Source organism: Phodopus roborovskii, unplaced genomic scaffold (assembly GCF_943737965.1).
Source record: "Phodopus roborovskii unplaced genomic scaffold, PHOROB, whole genome shotgun sequence".
In the NCBI taxonomy this organism is placed as follows: Eukaryota; Metazoa; Chordata; class Mammalia; order Rodentia; family Cricetidae; genus Phodopus; species Phodopus roborovskii.
This window is the reverse complement of record NW_026126410.1, coordinates 23,716,284-23,738,179: the sequence shown is the minus strand read 5'-3', so window position 1 is coordinate 23,738,179 and position 21,896 is coordinate 23,716,284. Positions and strand designations below refer to the sequence as shown.

Here is a 21,896-nt window from a genome sequence, read left to right as displayed (position 1 = left end):
GACTCCTGGCAACAGCATGATATTCAAGAACTCTCGGAGATGGCCCAGTATTGAGGTGTGCCAGAACCATAAGTCATTGCAATTTACAAGTAAAGCTGTTTGGGCAAAAGGTATAGTTTATGACACCCTGCACCTTCCAATGCCACTACAATGAACATGTGATGAGGCAGCAGAGCAGCAGAGTGAACTGGAGACGCAACAGCTGTGACTGGTGTGAGCAAAGGCAGCAACTGGTAAGAGGAGCAGGCCATTGGTCAAGAGGGATTAGAGATTTTTTTTTTTTTTTTTAATTTAAATTTACTTTCTTTTGGGGGGAAGTTACAAGGGCAGATGTGGAAGGCCTAGGAAATGGCTAAGATTGGGGTATATGTCAAATTCCCATAGAATCAATAATTATTTTTAAAAAAATATTCATTTGAAGGAAGAGCTTAGAGTACCTCTGGAGTGATCTGACAGAAAATAAGCTGCCTAGGTGTTTTCCCAGATTCAGGCAGGAAGCCACATGGAGCTTGATGAAGCTGTGTGGTCCAAGGGGGGGGGGGCAATTTACACATTGAGATAGCAGAATTTGGCATCCTGGCACAACAGTTACCATCATGGAGGTTTGAAACAAGTGTCACTGATGCTGGACAGTATAGCAGGGTCAGATTCCCTACATGGGACCCCTCAGTGGGCTGTGCCGGAAGCCAGGAAGGTGAGATCCAAGTGACATTCTAGGGTTTCCGATACCATAAATGTGGGAAGTCCACTGAGGGAAGCTCTACATTGAAGGGGGTGGACTGAGAAAGAAGCCATGTAAACCATGATTGGCAAGGTGCAGGGGAATAGGGCTGCCCAGTCTGATCACATCATGACACACACAACTTGGACACAGCCTTATTTTTGATATGAAGTAGTCTGTGGCTCCCCACAACACTGGTTCCCAACTGATGGCACCATTTCGGGAGGTTATGAAACTTTTAGGAGGATAGGGTCTAGGATGACAAAGTCTTGTCTCTGCATCCTGCTCTTTCTGCCAATATGTGGAGTTCCAGCCTCACCCTTCTGTAATGAACCCACCTGCTGCCACACCTTCCCCACCAAAATGGTTACCCTCTAAAACTATGAGGTAAAAACCCTTCCTCTTCTTAAATTAAAAAAAAAAAAAAAAAAAAAAAAAAAAAAATCTGGATATTCAAATACCCATAGCAAAAATACAAACATAAAAAATAAAGGTGTACTGAAGTCATACAGACACTATTAAACCTTCAAGAATGCCCAGAGTCTTCTATTCTTTAGTCTGGGGGATGGTTCTAACCTTAGAAAAATGAACCAATATGGTGGCGAAAATTTAAAAACTTTCAGAATTATGTGACCAGCCAACATACATTTGGTGGGAGTAACACATCTATACACAGTATATATTAATATGGTTTTACTGAAATGTAAGTAGTATCAAGGAACAGGTATAGTCATGAAGTCTACTACATAATACAATGAAGTCATTATATGAATTTAAATTTTTATTTCTTTATCTCACTGTAGTGCTGTGACAACAAAACAACATCTGTGTACCAGAGCATACATACATCAACAGTAAGATGTAACTTCACATTACACCACTGCTAAGGGTATTAGCATTTTATATGAGACATAAGCATGTAAGATGGCCACACCAAATAATTTTCTGTTTTTTTTCCTTAGATAATCTTATTTTTTAAAATCAGTAATACTTTATCAATCTCACTGTTAATAGACCTATAAATGATCTGGATGATGGGATGTGTGGGGATCATTCAACTGTGTTACGCTGTAAGAGCTGTTAGAGTAATTGCACACACATTAATAAGGAACTGTCACCATAATTAAGGGCTAGTTATTGTTGCACAATGATAAAGTTCTTTTGAAAACAATAGCTCACTTATATGTGAAAAATGCCCTTTCCACTTGTACAGAAGAAAAAGTATTCAGAAAGTTATTTTTGGCCTTGCTATGTCAAAAAGTCAACTGTACAAAGATCTACGTGTTAAACCTAAAATGATAATTTTAAAAGTCTATTAAAAACAAAAATGTCATGCATTTTATTATCAGTTATGCAGAGGCTTTAAAACTGTTGCAAGACCATATAGTATATATTAGCTTTTATAATGCTAATGCACAACTATCAGCAAACTTGATTAGATTAACGAATTTGTCTTAATTACACCTTTATATATCACACTAGATAGACAAATGCCACAAGATCTGCAGAAACACCCAGTTCTGAGCACTCAAATGGCAGGGTAGCTTTTTGTATTGTAATCCTTCACATAAAGAAAAACAAAAGGAAAAAAAAAAAAAAAAAAATCCTGCAGTTTCACGTTACCAAAAACAAAACAAAACAAAAAAACGTAACTTACAACTAGTGTCAAAGCAAACAAAACTTCTAAATAAAAGTATCAAAATACATGGAGCAACTGAAGCACAAATTCTGCATTAAATACAGTAAAGATTTAATAACACAATGCACTAGTTAAGTAAAGGACACAAAAATACAGGGAGCAAGGGCAACCAGTAAATAAAATCAAAATAATGGGGAAAAAAAATGCAACCACTATTTTTGCCCTATTGAATTTATTTTTTGGTCTTTCCATCCATATAATAATACCTAACACTGTACATTAAGTTTTTTAATGTCACAGAAAAACTTGGTTCTTCTATGAAACTCTTTATATTCTTGATAAATTTTTAAAGTAGACATTATTATGAATGGAAAACAGCCAATAAACCTGCACCTATTTTTAACACTGAAGATTTACAGAAACTTTTTAAAAGTTATCATAATCCTTCTTGTCTTTTTTCCCCTCAGCTTCAAATCCGTCTACTCCATCACTATCCCTTCTCCGTTTCCTGTTGTTGTGGATGTTAAAACGTTGATTCATTTGTGGTAATGGATCCATTCCTAGAACCTTGTGTATCTGACGGAATGCGAGGAGTCTCAGGGCAAACTGCAGAGTTAGAATATAGAATTAATTTAAGAAACAAACATTCTAAAATTTGCACTTCACATTTATTTATTTATTTATGTGCATATTTATGCCACGATCAGAGTACAACTTGGGGGTCATTCTCTCCTAACCCTGTGTGTTCTAGGAACCAAAGCTCAAGTCATCACAGGAACATGGATTCTTATTAAGTTTAGTTCCCTACAAAATGAGACAAAAAAAGAAACATCATTGAGTTACATCTCTAATCCCTTGAGGATCATTTAATTAGTTAGTTCCTCTTTGGGGTACAGTGGCTGGGAAGGAAGAGATTAGTTTTGTAAATGTTACCTTGATAAAAGTATGTTGCTCAAGTGGACACAACTATAGGAAGTGATTAGAGTAATGAACAGAGGGTCCATCTGACAAATTAACTTAAAAAAAAAAAAAAATCACTAAATGGTCAAAAAACTGTAGGCTAGCCTGGCCAACACTGGAAGGCCTAGTCTCAAAGGAAAAAGAAAGAGTGACACAAAAGCTCTCTCAAACCAATCACCGAAACAAGAGAAAAACAAGAATGAAGGTGAACATTACAGAAGAAATGCAAACATAGTGTGGCTAGAGAGAAAGAAGAAAAACACTAACATGAGCCAACGTGACAACACACAAAACTGAGACCCTAAAAATAACACTGGTATACTGTAGAGCTACTTGGATTTCACCAGTTATGCATGTGCTCATTTATGGAGTTGGACATACAAGGCTGAGATCCTACTGTATTTACAGCACTTCATAAATTACTGAACTACATCACCACCTAACGGGGCTCCTCCTCTAGGAGGAGGAGCCACCTTTCTTACTCCCAACTTCTCTGCAGTCCTCCTCTTTACCTTGTAACTTCATGGATGCCATATAAACAGGGAAGTTATAAAATCAGTAACTTCTTCACTTTTTGGAGAGGAGCTTTTTTGAGAAAGGGTCTCTCAGCCCCAGCTGGCCTTTTTCAGCTCTCTCCTGCCTTCATCCATTTCCCTAGTGCTCAAGAGTACAAACTTGTGCTGCCATGCCTAGGCTCCTTCACTTTCAATAAAGGCTAAAATTTTAGGGCCAGGCAGTGGTGGCTTATGCCTTTAATTCCAGCATTCAGAAGGCAGAGGCAAGTGGATCCCTGTGAGTTCGAGACCATCATAGTATACAAGGGCAAGTTCCAGGACAGGCTCCAAAGCTATACAAGGAAACCCTGTCTCAAAGAGAAAAAAACAAAACAAAATAAAAACACAAAAAGGAAATGGACATCTTATGAGCCTGAAGCCTGTAAGATATGCACAATGCTCTTATACCACCGTTCCTCTCCTAGTTCATCTTCTGGTATTAACAATTTAATCCTGGCACCTCCTTCAAGACAGGGTTTCCCTGTATAGCTTTGTATCCTGTCCTGGAATTAACTCTTGCAGACCAGGCTCAAATTCACAGAGATCTGCCTGCCTCTGCCTCCCAAGTGCTGGGATCAAATACGTGGGCCACTAACACCCACCCCAAATTATTTTTATTAGTACAGACAACAGCTCAAGTCTAACAACTCTTGTTTACCTTGGAATAGAATATCACCACTACTAGACGGTACATCATTTCTTCTCAAATTCAGTATATTCTAGATGATCAAAGCAGCTACCAAAATTTTATAGAAAACTCATTAAGCCCATTTCCCCCTAATTGATAACAATGATGATATTATATAAGATTTATAAATCATGTGCTGATTGAGATGGCAGAGTTGACATAAAATGCAGGGAAGTCTGACTCTAGAGTCCAGTCATTCTCAATATAAAGAACAGTGCCGAGAAAAGGCAAAAGTTCAATAGTTTCTAAAACGCAGTTCACTCCTGCATAGCCAGAGACTTCTGGACAATCCTGACATATAACCTAATTGCCACACTTAATGAGGTGTTGAGGTGTTTAATGTTGATTTTTTTTGGTGGTATATATGAAGTATATACACAAAATTATGTAATAATCAGATTCCATATAATGAAAATATTTAAAATACTATCAGTGAAATTTAAGGTAAATCCTTTTTTGTTTATTTTTTTAGAGACAGGGTCTCATTGTATAGCCCTGGCTGATCTCAGACTTACAGAGATCTGCTTGCTTTGGTCTCCTAGGTGCTAGGATTAAATGAATGTGCCCCACCTACTCTGTTGAGGTACCCCCCCTTCTCTGGGGGGGGGGGTGGAGGCTAGAGGGTTGGGGGAGTTTGAGACAGGGTTTCTATGTGTAGCTTTGTAGACCAGACTGGCCTCGAACAAGAGATCTGCCTGCTCCTGCCTCTGGAGTGCTGGAAGTAAAGGCATGCACTACCACCGCCCATCAAGGTCATTTTTTTACTATCCTCTTCCCAAATAAGTATCACAATGACTAGTATGCAATACTTCTTGTAAATAAATAATTATAAAAACCCCAAGTCTTAAGGACAGTAATCCAACAAAAATTCAATTACCTGTGCACTGGATGTAATGTCTTCACGTTGTTGGTCAGTCATTGTTGCCAAAGTATCAAAGGGATCCTTTTCACAAGGATCCAGAAGTCCAGGACTGCCTATAAGCGATCATTGTAAAGAAATAAAAGCATTATTAGCACTATCTACTTGGGAAAGTAGGCCTTTTATTCAGTAAGGAAATAAACTTAAATTTTACTTAATAAAAACACTGAACTCACCTTTGAGAATAATCCCTGAAGAAATGCACTCAAATACTCTTCTCAGGGCATCTCCAGGGCTTTGAGGACTGGAAGCACTACTAATTGCTTTCTCTACCAGTAACTCCATAGCCTAAGATTAAAAACATAAAATACATTCAACATCTTAAAGACCATTTTCATACACTATCAGAATGATAGACACATTCAAGTGTTGTTAAAGATTTTGAAGATTATGGAAGTTATGATAGTAATGGGCTAGTGAGATGGCTCAATGGGTAAAGGGCACTTAATGAGCCTGATGGAACTTCCACGGGAGAACTAATTTTTCCAAGTGGCCTTGAGACAGACAGATACAACTCTGATGGAACCTTAAAAGGTAGAAGACTTTTCCAAGTTGTTCCAACACATAGACACAAATGTAAAATAATAATTTTTATAATATGAAGCACAATTATTTAAGTCCACAAATTGGTTGAGGTCTAGACAACATAGTACCACCTCAATAAAAACAAAACAAAACAAAACAAAACAACAAAAAAAAAAAAAAAACAAAAGAACTGGCTGGACCCCAGGGGCAGAGTCAGGAGGATCTATCTCTGTGAGTTCAAAGCTAGCCTAGTCTACAGAGTGAGCTTAAGGTCAAAGAGAACTACATACAGAGAGACCTCCATCTCAAAAAAAAAAAAAAAATCAAGGCAAGTGTGGACTTAATACAATGAAGTCCCCAAAGCAGAAAAGTTAAGGGACACAAACTTTACATTCTAAGATCTGTGCTTAATGAAGAGAATAACCACAGGTTAGTAACTACAGACTGAAGGAATCTGGGCAGCTCAATATGCCACTATTTCAGTTCTTTCTGTACTATCTCTTTTTCAAGACAGGGTTTCTGTGTGTAGCCTGGCCTTTCCGTTTATTTGTTATTTATTTATTTATTTTTTAAAAAGACTAGGATCTCACTTTGCACTCCAAGGCTAACCTAGAGGTCACTATAAAGCCCATGCATACTTTGATCTCAGTCGTCCTACATCTCAGTCTCCTGTATACTTGATTACAGGTATGAGCCTTCACTCCTGGCCTATTTCTAATTTGGAGATACGGTCTCACTCAGCAGCTTGAGATCTCTTATTTTACTTGAATGCTGAGATTACACAGGCCTGAGCTATCTCATCTGATCTGTTTTTTTTTTTTTTTTTCTTTACAAACAATGGGTATTATCTCAACTTTCATTACCCACAAGGAAATAAAACAATAATAACAATACTTTCACTGTATTGTACATTTAAGAGACTAAAAACTCTTAAACCAATGAAAGACAAAGATAAAAGGCTTAAAAAGTAGTCAATCTGGGATTTTGGGAGAGGTTTTATTTAGAAAAGTTTGTATTAAAATTTTAGCAATGTTTATAATTTATTTGATTCATTCTTCCAAACTTACAATTCAGTGGTCACACTCCAATTCCAGATCCCCTTCTCCCCGCAGGACTGAACCCAGGGCCTTGAGCTTGCTAGGTAAGCACTCTACTACTGAGCTAAATCCTCAACCCCCAGATTTTTTTTTTTTTTAAGTCACTGTGTATCTACTAATAGATACCTCTTCCTTTCTGCCCTTTCTTCTAATCTACTTTCAAGTTCAACAGATTTGCCTACTCTTGACATTTAATACAAAGTGAACCGTATGAAGGCCATCTAGTATAAAAGCTTTGGATTCATCCAGTGTAGCTTTTGGGGAAAAAAAATTACTTTTTATTTATTTTTACTCATGTGTATGCTAGGTGTCTGCCACATGTATGGAGGTACCCACCAAGGCCAAGAGGTGGTGTCGGATCTCCTAGGGGCTGAAATTACAGAAATTTGTGAACTGCTAGAGGCGGGTCCTCTATAAAAGCAGTCGGTGCTTTTAACTGTTGAGCCACCTTTCTAGCTTCTGTTTTAACTTTTATTTAAATTGTAAATATGAACTCCAGGATCTGTCAAATGGCTTAGCAAAGTATGGCATTACTGTCAAACCTTATGTCTTGAGTTTGATGCCTGGAAGTCATGGCCAAGGAGAGAACAGACTACTGCAAACTGTTCTCTGACCCACAGAGGCACACAACACAATGCTCAAAATATACAAACAAAACACGTGAATGCAATAAATAGGAGCTCCAAAACAATTCAAATAAACCAATAACTGGAAACTACAACAAAACCCTAAAATGGTTCAGAAGCTGAAAAACTCATGCTCAGTTATAAAAAGGTCAGAAAGATAGTGGCTGAGAAATGGCTCAGTGGTTAGGAGCACTCGTTGCTCTTACAAAAGAGCCAGGTTTAATTCCCAGTATCCACCCAGTGGCTCATAACTGTCAAACTTCAGGGGCTCTGAAATCCCATTCTGACCTCAGGTAGCAGGCACGTGTGAACACACACACAGGCAAAATATTCATACCACCTATAATCTTAAAAAAAAAAAAAAAAAAAAAAAAAAAAGAAGGATAAAAGCCAAAGATCAAACAATGTCAGAACAATCCAATCTTAGGGTGAGGGCACAGAATCAAGCCTCAAGATCTCTTACTTCCCCAAAACATAATTAAAAAACATGTTACAATGCACTTGGCTACTGCCTCCAAGCAAAAATGTAATAGCTTGCACCAAACAGGAAAGGACAAAAAGACCACTCCCAAGAAACAGTGACTATGCTCACATAGGTCTTCCTGCACTCCCCATGTAAAACATGGGGGTGGGATTTACAAGTGAGTGAACACTTTACTAATAACTTCTAGTTGAAGTTAGAATGGATTGTGCCATAAGACATTTTCCTAAATTTCCTAAAAGTAAAGATCCCTTCTGATCACTCTCACCTTCCTGGAGGTAGGAGGAGAGAATTGGAGCCAGCCTTTAGAATACAAGGGGTATGCACACTTTACCCACATCTAATGACCCAAAAATAAACACACATTTTAAAGTATAGGTTAAAAACAGCCTTTCATGCTGGGTGTTGGTGGTGAACACCTTTAGTCCCAGCACTTGGGAAGCAAAGGCAGGCAGATCTCTGTGAGTTCAAGGACAGCCTGATCTACAGAGCGAGTTCCATGACAACCTCCAAAGCAATACAGAGAAACCCTGTCTCAAAAAAAAAAAAAAAAAAAAAAAAAAAACAACAACAACAAAATAAAAACAGCTTTTCAAATTCTATTTCTTTCTATGAGCAGTCCTTAAAGCATTTCAAAGTGGCTGCTAGAAGACTGAATGTTACCAGCATAAAAAAATTATGTTACCTGATAAACATAATTATGTCAACTAAATATATCAAAAATAGATGGGAACAAATTTGCGTGGCATACACTCATGTAAAGAATATATGAAAAGTCTATTTTGTATATACTTTTCATCACAATTCTGTACTAAAACACTTTATTAATAACAAATGTACCAGCTGGGTGGTGGTGATGCATGCCTTTAATCCCAGCTTCCGAGGTAGGCGGATCTCAGTGACTTAGAGGCCAGCCCGTCTACAAAGTGAGTTCCAGGACAGCAAGGACAGTTACACTGAGAAACCCTGTCTTGAAAAATCAAAACAAACCAAACCAACCAACAAAACCCAACTGTATCTCTCTGGTACAAATGTTGACATCATGGCTGTGCTCGTATAGAGGCAAAATGTGTATGGAAACTATTTTCAATCAGTATTTCTGTGAACAAATCATAAAACCTAACATTAAAAAAAAAAAAAAAACCTGTCTAGATGAGTTTAACGTCTAAGACCAGTAATATAATGTAAAGTTTTTAATTTCAAGAAAAACTCAATGACTACATGAAGCCAATAAAATAAAGTCAAAGTTCAGAAAACAGGAAGGTTCTGAGATACCATACTAAGCTAAAATCCAAAACATCATTATGGAACTGTGGTGGTTTGAAGAATGGCCCCCACAGACTCATCATTTGAATTATGAGTTGGTGGAATGGGGAAGGATCAAGAAGAGTGACCTTTTGGAGAAGGCGTGTCACTGGGGGTTGGCTTTGAGTTTTCAAAAACCCATGCTATTTATTCCCACTTAGCCATTCATCTCCCCCAGGTTGTTTTTCAACATGGAAGCTCTCTAGCATGATACCTGCCTGCCTACCACCATGCTCCCTGCCATGAGTGTTGCTGTGGGATAATCCTTTGGTTTGCTTTAAGTATGTATCCCACTCATTGATTATTAATAAAGAAGCTGTTTGGGCCTATAGCAAGGCAGAATAAGGCTAGGTGGGAAAGCCAAACTGAAGACACAGAGAGAAGGAGAGAGTTAAGGGAGACATGAGCTAGCCACCCAAGAAGCAAGATGCCAGAGGCCTGGTAAAACCACAGAAATGTGGCAATATATAGATCAATAGAAATGGGTTAATTTAAGTTTTAAAAGCTAGTTAGTAATAAGCTTGAGTTATTGGCCAAACATTTGTAATTAATATTAAACCTCTGAGTGAATCTTTAAAAGCAGCTTTGGGACCAGGCTGCATAGAAAAACCTGATTACATAAATCATGGACTAACTTTCTGAAAGTGTAGTAAATCCTTATTTTAATAAAGTCTTTTGTTTTTATTGATTGATTGATTGAGGCAGGGTTTCTCTGTGTGGCTTTGTAGACCAGGCTGACCTCAGAACTCATAGAGATCCTCCTGCATCTGCTTTCCAAATGCTAGGATTAAAGGTGTGCACCACCACCACTACCCAGCTTAAAGTCTTCAATAAACTGCCTGGTCATGGCATCTCTTTCATAGCAACAGGAAAGTAACTAAGAACTAATAAATAGCAAAGAATAAGACAAAGGAGAAAACCAAATTAACTAACTTCTCAAACTCTGTAACATAAGTGGCAAAAATGAAAACAAGCGACAGAAAAGATAGCAAAAAGTCTGGCAAAATTAATCTAACAATGCGATAGTTTCTAAATACAGATCATATTAATCAGACATAACGGAAAACTGCTTCCCTTTCTGGGGGTGTGGTGGAGGGAGAATTCTGCAGGACAAAATATATTTAGAAAATATAAAGCTGCATTCATTTTTTTATTTATGTATTTTTGTTTTATTTGGCTTTTCTGAAATAGGATCTTACAATGTAACTCACAATTCCCTGCTTTAAGCTTCCTAGTGCTATGACCACAGGTGTGTACAATATACCTGGATTCCACACATAAAGATTTAACCATACTAGTAACAAACATAGGCATCCCTCCTTCTTCCTCCAATAAAAAAACAAACATTACAGCTCTTTATCTTAATTATTTCTTTCTCCCACTCCCCTTAGAAATAATCACTAAAACATGGAACACATCCTTCTAGTGTAATTTGTATTTATATTTATCACAGGGTGGGGGCTGTGCATGCCTTTAATTCCAGCACTCGGGAGGCAGAGGCAGGTGGATCTCTGTGAGTTCAAGACCAGCTTGGTCTACAGAGCTAGTTCCAGGACGTGCTCCAAAGCCACAGAGAAAACCCTGTCTTGAAAAACAAAACAAAACAAATCAGAGAAATTGACCCTACAAGTCCTAAGTCCAAAGTCCAGGTTTTTGTTTGTTTGTTTGTCTTCTCAAGACAGGTTCTCTCTGTGTACCCCTGGCTGTCCTGGAAACCAGGTAGACCAGGTTGGCCTTGAACCTGTTTCTGCCTCCCAAGTCTGGGACTAAAGGTGTGCATCACCACACCTGGCAACTCTGGCAACTTTCAATGCCCTAACTTAGAAATCAATAGATTAAAATTTCTGAACAAATTTCTATATGAATTTTACTGGGTCTTTTTAAGATAGGCCCTTACACACTTAAAGCTCATTACCCCATTTCCTTGAGAAAGGAACTTTCTCTGAACCAGGAGCTAGGCTAGTAGACAGCAATGCTGCAGTTTTAGACAGCACTATCAAGAGTGTGCACACCCATGCCCAGTATTTTATGTGTGGTCTGGGGACTTCATCTAAGGCTCTTAAGCTTGCACAGCTCAGCTGACACCTAGTCTAGTATAATTCTTTTTTTTAAACAAACGTTCATTGGATCAGTCATTCACTATGTGTCTTCCCACTCCTCTGTGTACTGTGGTGTACATACTAAGGTCAAAGGACAAGTTTTAGGAGTCATTTCTCCTTCTACTGTGAGTTACAGGGATGGAAGTCAGGTTTTCAGGCTTAGTACCAAATGTCCTTACTCACTAAGCTATTTCACCAGTGCAAGAATAATTTTTTAATTAGTAAATCCTAAGAAAGTATCCCCAAGCCCCTAGGATTCGTCATCAGAATAGAAACATGATATATAAATAAAAATGTCAGGTCAGAGGACAAAAAATAAATGAGAAGTCCTTTCTAAATGCTCATCATCTTTCATATGGTGCTGTCACAAGCTACTTACCCAGCTGGGAAAATCAGACCAAGTTGGAACTCGTTGACAAAGGTCTCGGAGAATACGTATGATAATCACACAGGACTGTAGACCATTAGCTCTAGCCTTGAGGGCAACACAAAAACCAACTGAATTAATCTTAGAAATATCAAAAATATCCCTTGATGAAAAAAAGTTAAAAAATACCACTGTCCAATGGAAGCTCAAATTAAAAATAAAAATAAAAATAATTACATTTAAATTGAGTTCAATGAGCTGCCATTTACAGCAGTATTTTATGCCAGAGTTAGTATTTAAAAGCTAGTATTTAGGTCAAAGTAAACAGATTATGCAAGAATAATATTTCTTGATCCCCTGTGAACCTTGACCTGTGTTTATACAAAACAGTAAACTGAAAAAAAAAAAATCTGCCTAAATTAGAAATAAAAAGGAAAAGTAAAGAGCTAAAAAGTTTGTCTAGGGACTGGAAGGCTAAGGAGATCTGTTTGGTTTCCTGTCTGTGCCTTTGCACGTCTGCAAAGTCACTAAACCAAGCAGCTGCTTCCTCACCTTTCATTCCCTACACTCATGAACTTAGAGAAAGAGGGGGAAATCTTAAAACTATACACAAAGCTTTAAACACATATTCCATTATTTAAAGCAAAGTTAATCTGCAGCCTTATGGAATATAATATATATACAAAAACATGTGATGTTCCTGAAGAAGTCAACTTTAAATAAATATAGCCACTAAAAATAAAAAACCCGGAGCACTAACACCCCCAAGCCTGTTTATTGTCAAAATAATAGTAACTGCAAAATGCAGGTATTTATACTCAACTTCCTATTATACCTTGTTTTCTGTGATTTAATTTAAAATAGTGTTGCTTAGGCAATTGTTTGAAATGTTTAAGCACAGTTAAACATGTACTGAACTACTCTCTCATAAGGCTACAAGAAAAAAGTAAAATGATGTTCCGAACCTGGAACCACTTAGCGTGGCGTAGAGCAGCCAGAGCGTCAAGGCATTTTTGCCTGTCCAAGACGTCCGGGGGGTCTTTCACCATACCCGAGGTTACATCTAAAACGGATTGAATTGGCAAAATGCAGTGAGGAATGGGTGTTTGACCAGGTGAGCGAGACACTTCCTTAAAGTAGCATCAGTGTCACATGAGCCATTTGAGAGCTTTTCAGTCTAATTCATCCAGGGAGTAATTTTCAACAAAGTTACATAATACAGTATGAAGAACAAAAGGAGAATTAAGATAAACTCCTCAGTGATACAGTAATTTTCTGGAAAAAGAAACCTTACTAAAATGAAATCTACAGGAAAGATTATTGGACACAGCGCACCAGCACAAAGAAGACAAAGACAAAAGGGAACACAAAAATCCACCTTAAATGGGAATGTACAATAAACTACCAAGTTGGTAAAGTATTCTAGGTTATTCTGGGGGCTAATGTAAGGAAGAACTTAAATAAAATAGAATGGTCAACACGACAATTACAAAAGCCCCTGAAAAAAAAATGAAAGGACTAAAATGAGGTTTAGTTCTATGAGAATTCAATTCTTTATGTTCAATAGGAGATTTAGCATGTCATAAGAGAATATGAAATACTTTCTAAAATAAAAAAGATTTCATTAAAAGTACTCCAAACAGGAAGCAGAGAGAAACAATGAGTAAAGCAGAAAAGGGCTACAGGAACTAGCACAGTGAAATATAATTAAGTACAGAAAAGAAGCCATAAGCAGCTTTCATAGTAAATATGTAGGGTCTTTTTAAGTTGGTTAAAATATGTTACTTTAATAAAGCTTGAGAAAATAGGAAACTAAATTAGGACAAGAAATTAACTTTACATTAACAAATACCAGTTTACATGAATAAATAAATCATTCACAAAAGTGAAGATCCAAAGGCCAGCTACATGTTTATCTGAAATATCCACAAAATGTGCAGAAGATAATAAATTTGCAGGTCAAATTATTATAAACAAAATAGTAAATACTTCAATCTAATTTACAGTTGCCATCAACTTTACCGTATATTCTGCTTCTCTGGTTTTTGAAACAAGGTTATCTATAGCTCAGGCTGGCCTGGAAGTCATGGTTTATCCTCCTCCTTCAGCCTCTGAGAGCTGGGATTAAGAGTGTCAGCCATCATGCCTGGTTTATAGTGCATTTTTTTTTTAAATGCAGGACAATTATAGAAAGTAATCTGTTGAGTGTTAGCAGTAGCTAGAGAGCACCAAAAACCATAACACATTTAGGCTACAATAATTTACAGCATATTTCAAATGAGCATGAGTGACAGAAGAAGAAATATAAAAACTAATGAGTACTGTAAGTCTGAGTAAAGTGCTTAAACGTCCGTCTTAAAGTCCAGAAGGCATCAGATCCCCTGGGCCAGAGCCAGGAATCTAGTTGGTTGTGGGCTGCCTGACTCTGGGTGCTGGGAATTGAACTGTGGTCCTCTACAAAATCAGCAAGTGCTCCTACTCCATGAGCCACCTCTTTGGCTCAGAAATTTACAAGTCCCAGGAGGTAAGTTGTCATTCTTATAAATAGATAACATATGCAAAGGTATCCAACCTCTTCCATTCTCCACAACATTAAGAGTATGAGAGGAAGGACCTCTGATTACTGCTCTTATTTAAAGTATGTTAAAGACAGAATGTAAACAGACAACTATGGTCAGTGTATAGGTTTCTAAATCTAATGTATTTCAGAATCTTAAAAATTCTTCCAGCAATTTTTTGTAACACAAGTATAACTTTGTAATTTTAACCTACAACACAAATTCAATGATGCCAGAAAACCAATTATAAGTTAAAAAAAAAAAAAAAAAGAGCTATCTATATAAGTAGGAAATTTTTGTTAAATTTAGAGTGTGGATTTTTGTACCCATTTTTAAATTTTAAGTAGATTAACCCCTTAGATATATTGTGCTAAAATCACACTTGTTCCTAACAGTCAATGAAAAAAAAAAAAAAACCTATTAATTTATTAAAACAAAATACAAATTCTGTTCCTATATGAATATATTTCACAAACTTTAAGGGGTTAATCACCAATTAGAAGACATGCTGTGTCCACACTATTTTGTGATTAAAAGTTAATGGGAATATATTAATTTCAATTAACATGGTTATGTAAAATATAATTCACCCAACTATTTAAAAACTAGTGTGAACACTGCTCAATTCTAGAAGAGACAAAAGACACACAAAATAGCCACACAAAGGACAAAAAAAAAGAAAAAAAGAAAAAGAAAAAAAAAAAAAAATGCCAGACTCTGCATCCAAAATCCCCCCTTAATCAAATGGCAGATGTGACACTGAGCTTTTGAAAACCTTGGTCAAAAATCCTTCCGATGTCTTGGCAGCAACCCCTGACAGGAATCAATCCCTTCTGCTAGAAGGCTTTGGACCGGGCCTGATAAGCTACAGGTAGAAAAAAACACACACAATACTTGATTTGCTGCAGAAAAGACTCTGTAGCAATGGTTAGAGCATTCTGAACATTTCAAGCTTAAAGTCAATTAAATGTTTACTGCATGTTAACTGTCAAACACAGTACCAGAAGACATCTGTCATGTGTCTAACAGTTATTTTGACAATTTAGTCATTTCTTTTATTAAATGGTTTTCATATCAAACAGAACTACTACATATTAAAGAGGCTATCACACTACGTGGAAATATAATAGTCAAATCTCATGATTTACAATGTTCTTCCGGCAAAGCCTTCCTTAAAACCCTGTACTAACTCCCCAAAGCAAGCTATAGGCTTTAAATGATTTTTGAAGACACAGAGCACCGGGAGCTGCAGTGAGAGAGGATACATACCGATATTTTGCAGCTAGAAAGAAGCAATCTTCATGATAAAGCTAAAAACATGGGTTTACTGCAGTCATCTGCAGCAAGGAACAGTCTTAACAATGTTTCTACACTTTTGTATATCCAACTTTCCAGCTCAGTGTCATGAAGCAAAATCTTTCAATTTTAGACCATTTCCTTCATGAAGATCATATTAAATCCAGAACTGCAATTCTATCTCAGTCTGGGTCAGACAAAAATATAATTTTGTTTCCTTTAGAAAGGCATGTTAAAGGATTTACTACAATAGGACACTATTAACTTATAAAATGGCTTGACAATGAACTGAGGCTAAATACACAGAAGCATTCTGAAATAAAGCTAAATGGCTACATAAGCATAACTTTACATTAAGTATAGAAACATTAATTTATAAGATATACTAGATTTTAAAATCCTAAGTGAAGGATCATATGCTATATACAACCTGGCCAAATTGATTCCGGAACTATTTTCTTCAACAACATGGAAAGCCAGACCTTCCAGGGGAATTCATGTTCAGGTAAATCATCCTTTACATAAAATTCACCTATTTTTTAGGGTGCAAAGCTTAAGATACAACATCTAAAAATTCTAATATGGTACACATATGAAATATATAAAAAAAAAAAATCAGACATGCCTCCAAATGAAAATTTGACTAAAGCATTTTTCTCTTGGGCTATGGAAAGCCCAGTTTCTTAAAAAATAATTGCTTTGCCATAAGAAAACAAATTTAAAAGAATAGAATTGATAATCTTTTCCTCCTCAACACTCCTCAAACAAACACTGTGAAATTTAATTCCACTTTTAGTAACTTAAGATGGATTAAAAACATCAGGAAAGGAAACAAAGTAAATTTTATCTGACCCATAAAATAAGAGAAACCACATTACTGCAGACACTGATCATGCTTTTGGCTTAAACGCTTTGGAAGCTTTGAAAATGTTACAGAACAGTCAGTCCCTAGAGCAACATTGCTGGCACCAGGAGTTTTATGTTCTATAAATGCAAATTCAGTTAAAAAACGAAAATAAAAAGGAAACCCCTCAACTGTACTGTAACTCACTTATCCATATCATTTATTAAGAGCTCTAGGATGGTATACAGGTCAAATGCCCAAATCCATGTGCATTAGCATGTTCTGCACTTATCAAAGTACGCAAAACCAAAGCGCAACCTCAGAGAACTAGAAATATTTACTTCAGGACAGGCCAGATCCATTACCATATACATAGCAATTGTAAGTAAATATTGTAGATAGTTCGCCAATTTGTGAAACTTTTCATTAAGACAAGGCAAGATCAAGATTGTCTTAGCAAAAGTTAAATCGTGGCCTTAGTTATTAGTAAGTATTTAATTTTTTTCATGTGTCAACTATATAAAACACATTTTTTGAAGTTTTTTTCCAGAAATCTGAGGTTTGCAAGAAAAAAAAAAACAATCTGTCAAGAAAACCAATCACATATTATGTTTTCTATAATAGTACATCACTAAGAAAAGCATTCACTTTGTTAGAAATGATCTAAAGCAAAACTAATTAATTGCTGAGTAAGTTAAATCTATCAAATTCATGTAATGCCAGCATGTTGCCTTCTAGGGCTTAATGCCATCAAAGGGTAGGTAAATGGGAAAAAAAAGTTAATAGAAAAGTAGAATGTTTAATTGGCTTTCCAACCTCCTTCCCTCATGTTCTCTTCTCGAATAATTGGAGATGTCAGGGTGATAGTGACTTGCATTTTGGGCTCCACACACGAGTTCAAAATTATTGCTGCTTCAGACACAGCACATTTTATGTCATACTTCTCAGGACTTATAACCTATGTAATGAAGAGTATAAGAAATTAGTTGAATCTTTTGCATTAAAAGACAAAAATAGTTTTATTGTGGCTTTTATTATATTGACCATGACTATTCTACAAACACTTGATTTTATTCCTGCTAAAACACACACACAAAAGATTATCCTTACCACTAATCTCTTGCTTTTCCTTACTTTCAGAATTCTTTGTGGAAGTAATATTTTCCACTATTTTTAAGTATTTTTATTGACTGATTATTATTATTATTTTCTAGACAGGGTTTCTCTGTATAGCCCTGGCTGTCCTGTAACTAGCTTTGTAGGCCAAGTTGGTCTTGAACTAACAGACATCTGGCTGCCTCTGCCTCCCAAGTGCTGGAGTTAAAGGTGTGTACCACCACTACCACCCAGCTTTATTGACTTATTTTTATGTGTTTGAGTATCTTGCCTGCATGTATGTCTATATACCATGTACATGCATGTTTTGTGTCCACAGAGGAAAGAAGAGGGCTCAGATTCCTGAAACTGTAGTTACAGATGGCTGTGAGTCATCATGTGGGTGTTCTTAAATAATTTTTCCATTATTTTTAATAGGAGTTATTTGTACATGTGTATGCATATCTCCTTTAACTAAGAAATTAAAAAAAAAAGCTGTGGTCACCATTTATTATAGACTTTCATGAGAAGTAAAATAAATGACTTTTTAATTTATTGCTTACCCAGAAGCAGCCAAAAACTGATCTACTGCAATTTGGTAGACATGAATTCAGCTCCAGTTTAGAACAAATGAAGCCTTTATACAGACATTACAGGGGATGGAGACACAACTTAGTTGATAAACCACTTGGTGTGTAGAAGGCTCTGGGTTCGAACCCCAGTACCTGCCCATGCCCACCACTAAAAACAAGACAGAAATGTGCAATTTTTATACAGTACTATTTAGGCTCAAACTGCACATTACTTTTTACTTGTGACACCATACCTAACACATGCTGGGTTGCTGGAAAATAAAACTAAACAACAAAAAACCACCAACAAAAATGTTTATGATGATGATGATTGGTTTATTTTACCTGTTTATGCACATACACACAGTTAAGAGCAAGTGATGTGGAAAGTAGTTTGCTTTTGATTGACTTAATTATTTAGCACCATTTCATCATTTTCTTTCATTTTAAAAAGACTGTATGTGCATGAATGTTTTGCTTATATATTATTTGCACCACATGCATGCCTGGTGCTTGTGAGGTTAGAGAGGGTGTTGGATCTCCTGTAACTGGAGGAGCACTAGGACTTAATCAGGTCCTCTGGAAGGACAACAAATACTCTTATCCGCTGAGACAGCTCAACAGCCCCTCCCATAGAAGACTCTATTCTATAGTGTGTTTGTATGTTTGTAATGTGACTACCGTCCATACATACCACAATATAAATGAATCGAAAGACAATTTTTAGAAATTAGCTCTTTCCTTTACACAGCTTCTGGGAATGAGGCTTAAGGCATCAGGCTCTATAGGCAAACCTTTTACCCACTGAGCCACCTGGATGGCTAACTTAAAAAAAACACAATTTTTTTGCAGTATAAGAAGTGCTAAATAGCATCAAACTATTACTTAAAAATTTTGTGATTCCCCCCTCCCAAAGCTTACTTGCCACTGTCCTACCCATATCAAAAAGAAACCCAAAGCTAATTCTACTGGCTCCTAATACTTAGAAAGCTGGGCAGTGGTGGGAACGCCTTTAATCCCAGCACTTGGGAAGCAAAAGCAGGCAGATGTCTGTGAGTTCAAGGCCAGCCTGGTCTACAAGAGGGAGTTCCAGGACAGCTTCCAAAACCACAGAAAAACCCTGTCGCGAAAAACCAAACCAAACCAAATTAATTAATTAAGAAAACTGAAAATATAGTCTATCTATGGACTCACCTCCCAGAATTTGTACTTATCTGTGGTCAATTACAATAAGAAAATATTAAATGGAAAGTCACAGAAAAAAAGCAACTTATACATCTTAAACTGTATGTTGATTGGAATAGCACAATTAAATCTAAAGCAATCCTGCTCATCTGGCCTGCTTTGTGAATCATCCCTTTTACAATCCACTATCTGTTCATTATTTACTTACTGGATCAGTTGTTATGTGTGTGATGCTGGCATTCATATACAATTACCAACAACTAAAGAGAAGCTTTAGTGAAAACGTGAAAGTTCTCACCCTGAGGAACAATGGGATGGGGAATGTAGCTTTATGGTACAGCACATGCTTAGCATGCTCAAGGTTTTAGGTTTATACAGTATTCCCCTGGTGTAGGGGTGCGGACATGCTGAAGTTGTTGCTACTAAGACATACGGTGGAGAATCTGCCATTAAATCTACTATGCTTAGTTATAAGTATTTACCCAATTTATTAACACTTTATCTCAGGTGTGCAGGAGTAGGAAAAACATGACATATATACTGTCTGAGGTTTTAGGCATCGTGGGGGCTTTAGGGAATCTCCAGACATCTTTCCAAGGGTACAGAGTGACTACTGTATTAATAATAAAACCAGACAAATTCAAATAAGATACAATTTCATTATATCAAAAACATGAATTCAACTAAGAAACTCATGAATTAAAAAAAAGATATATCAAACTTGCTATATATGAGCTTTTTATTTTTTGTTGAGATGATCAGTGGGTAAAAGACACTTACTGCCAAGCCTGATAATCTGACTTTGATTCCTGGAACCCACACAGTGGGAAGAGAGAACTGACTCCTACATTTTGTTCTCTGACTACTATACACACACTAAATAAAATAGGGAAAAATATTCTCTGCTATATCTTCAAGAGTCCAATTTTGGAAAAACTGGCATATGCTAATTTTTTTCTATTTTTAAAATAAATTAGCAAGATGATGTGCTGCCAAATTATAAGCACTGCAAAATCCCCAAAAGCTTAAAAAAATAGTTTTCTCAGTGTGCACAATGGGGGATGGGGGGAGTAACCAACCTCTTTTCTATGGAGTTCTGCCAAAAACTTCTCATCTGGACAAAGGGTAAATTTAACATTTTCATAATACTTACAGCAAGCTGTTTGGGTAGGTTTTCTGCAATACGGCTTAATAATGTCTTTGAAGGTTTTTCTGAGCACAGCAAAACAAGGTTGACATTTCTGTCTCCTCGGAGAAGTAATCCTTTTGCCAATACTCCTACTCGCAATACCCCTTTTAGAGCTCTGTAGCAAAATCAACTTACATTAAAATATGACATTTCTCAACTACAACTATAATTTCCTCTAACATAATAGTACACTAGATGACTTTTGCACTATTGAAAGTTTCTTTAACTACATTGGAAAAATACACAGTATTTTAAGCTCTATGTTATTTAGATAAACAACATACACTAAAAACAAATCAAGGTTGGACACATGGCTCAGTGGTTAAGAGTGACGGTTCCTGAGGAACAGGGTTCAAACCCCAGTACCCACATAGTAATCTCTATTCAGCAAAACCTGCAACTTCAGCTCCATGGGATTAGATGCCCTCTTCTGGTCTCAACATGCACATATACACATACACTCACACAGACACACACAAAAAGAAATATTTGTAAAAACCCAAAACTGTGATCAAGGTCTAAGTTTGCACAGGGACAACTAAAACAAATACCGTCTTTCTTACAAAATCTCACTATCATACAGGCTGGTTTCAAAATTTGTGATCCTCTTGCTTCTGCTTCCCGTGTGCTAGATTTTAAGTGTGGTCTCAAACACTGAGCCCCTTGTGTTTTATTTTACAAGTCAGAACTGTAAGGGAAAGGTTAATACAAAAAATACTCCCCAAATTAGAAAAATCATAAATTTAAAAGGTGTTAAAGCCTAGCTAACTTATATTTGTTTTATGGTCAATGCTTTTAAAAGGTACTATAATATAGACAAATTTGTGACAGATGCAACACATAAACAAAACCAGAAAAGAGAACGTTAATATACTTGAAAAGTTGTAAGGGTTACTTTCAAACAGATTTAATGTTTTTGCAATAAATATTTGATAAGTTAAAAAAAAAATTAACAAAAAACCTGTGGTAGATGGGCAGTGGTAGTGCACAACTTTAATCCCAGCACTCAGGAGGCAGAGGCAGGAGGATCTCTGTGAGTTGGAGGCCAGCCTGGTCTACAAGGGAAGTTCCAGGACAGACAGGACTGTTACACAGAGTAACCCTAGCTTGAAAAACAAAAAACAAAACTGGTTCTGGTAGAAATGCATTATATTCATTGTAGCAAAAATACTAGTA

The 21,896-nt window shown here is 36.6% G+C and overlaps 1 protein-coding gene across 3 annotated transcripts in view; it reads right to left on the bottom strand.

The window, feature by feature from the left end:
* Positions 1-1,484: 1,484 nt before the first annotated feature.
* Positions 1,485-21,896, bottom strand: part of Zfr (zinc finger RNA binding protein) — a 55,208-nt gene continuing 34,796 nt past the window's right edge. For all 3 annotated transcript variants that reach the window (XM_051182563.1, XM_051182561.1, XM_051182562.1), the window contains 7 exons: positions 20,685-20,835; positions 17,496-17,637; positions 12,947-13,044; positions 11,994-12,089; positions 5,658-5,769; positions 5,440-5,537; positions 1,485-2,966 (listed from right to left, as the gene is read on the bottom strand). In XM_051182563.1, the coding sequence (XP_051038520.1) occupies positions 2,787-2,966; positions 5,440-5,537; positions 5,658-5,769; positions 11,994-12,089; positions 12,947-13,044; positions 17,496-17,637; positions 20,685-20,835 (877 nt within the window). In that variant the 3' untranslated portion in view covers positions 1,485-2,786. The remainder of the gene's footprint in view (positions 2,967-5,439; positions 5,538-5,657; positions 5,770-11,993; positions 12,090-12,946; positions 13,045-17,495; positions 17,638-20,684; positions 20,836-21,896) is intronic.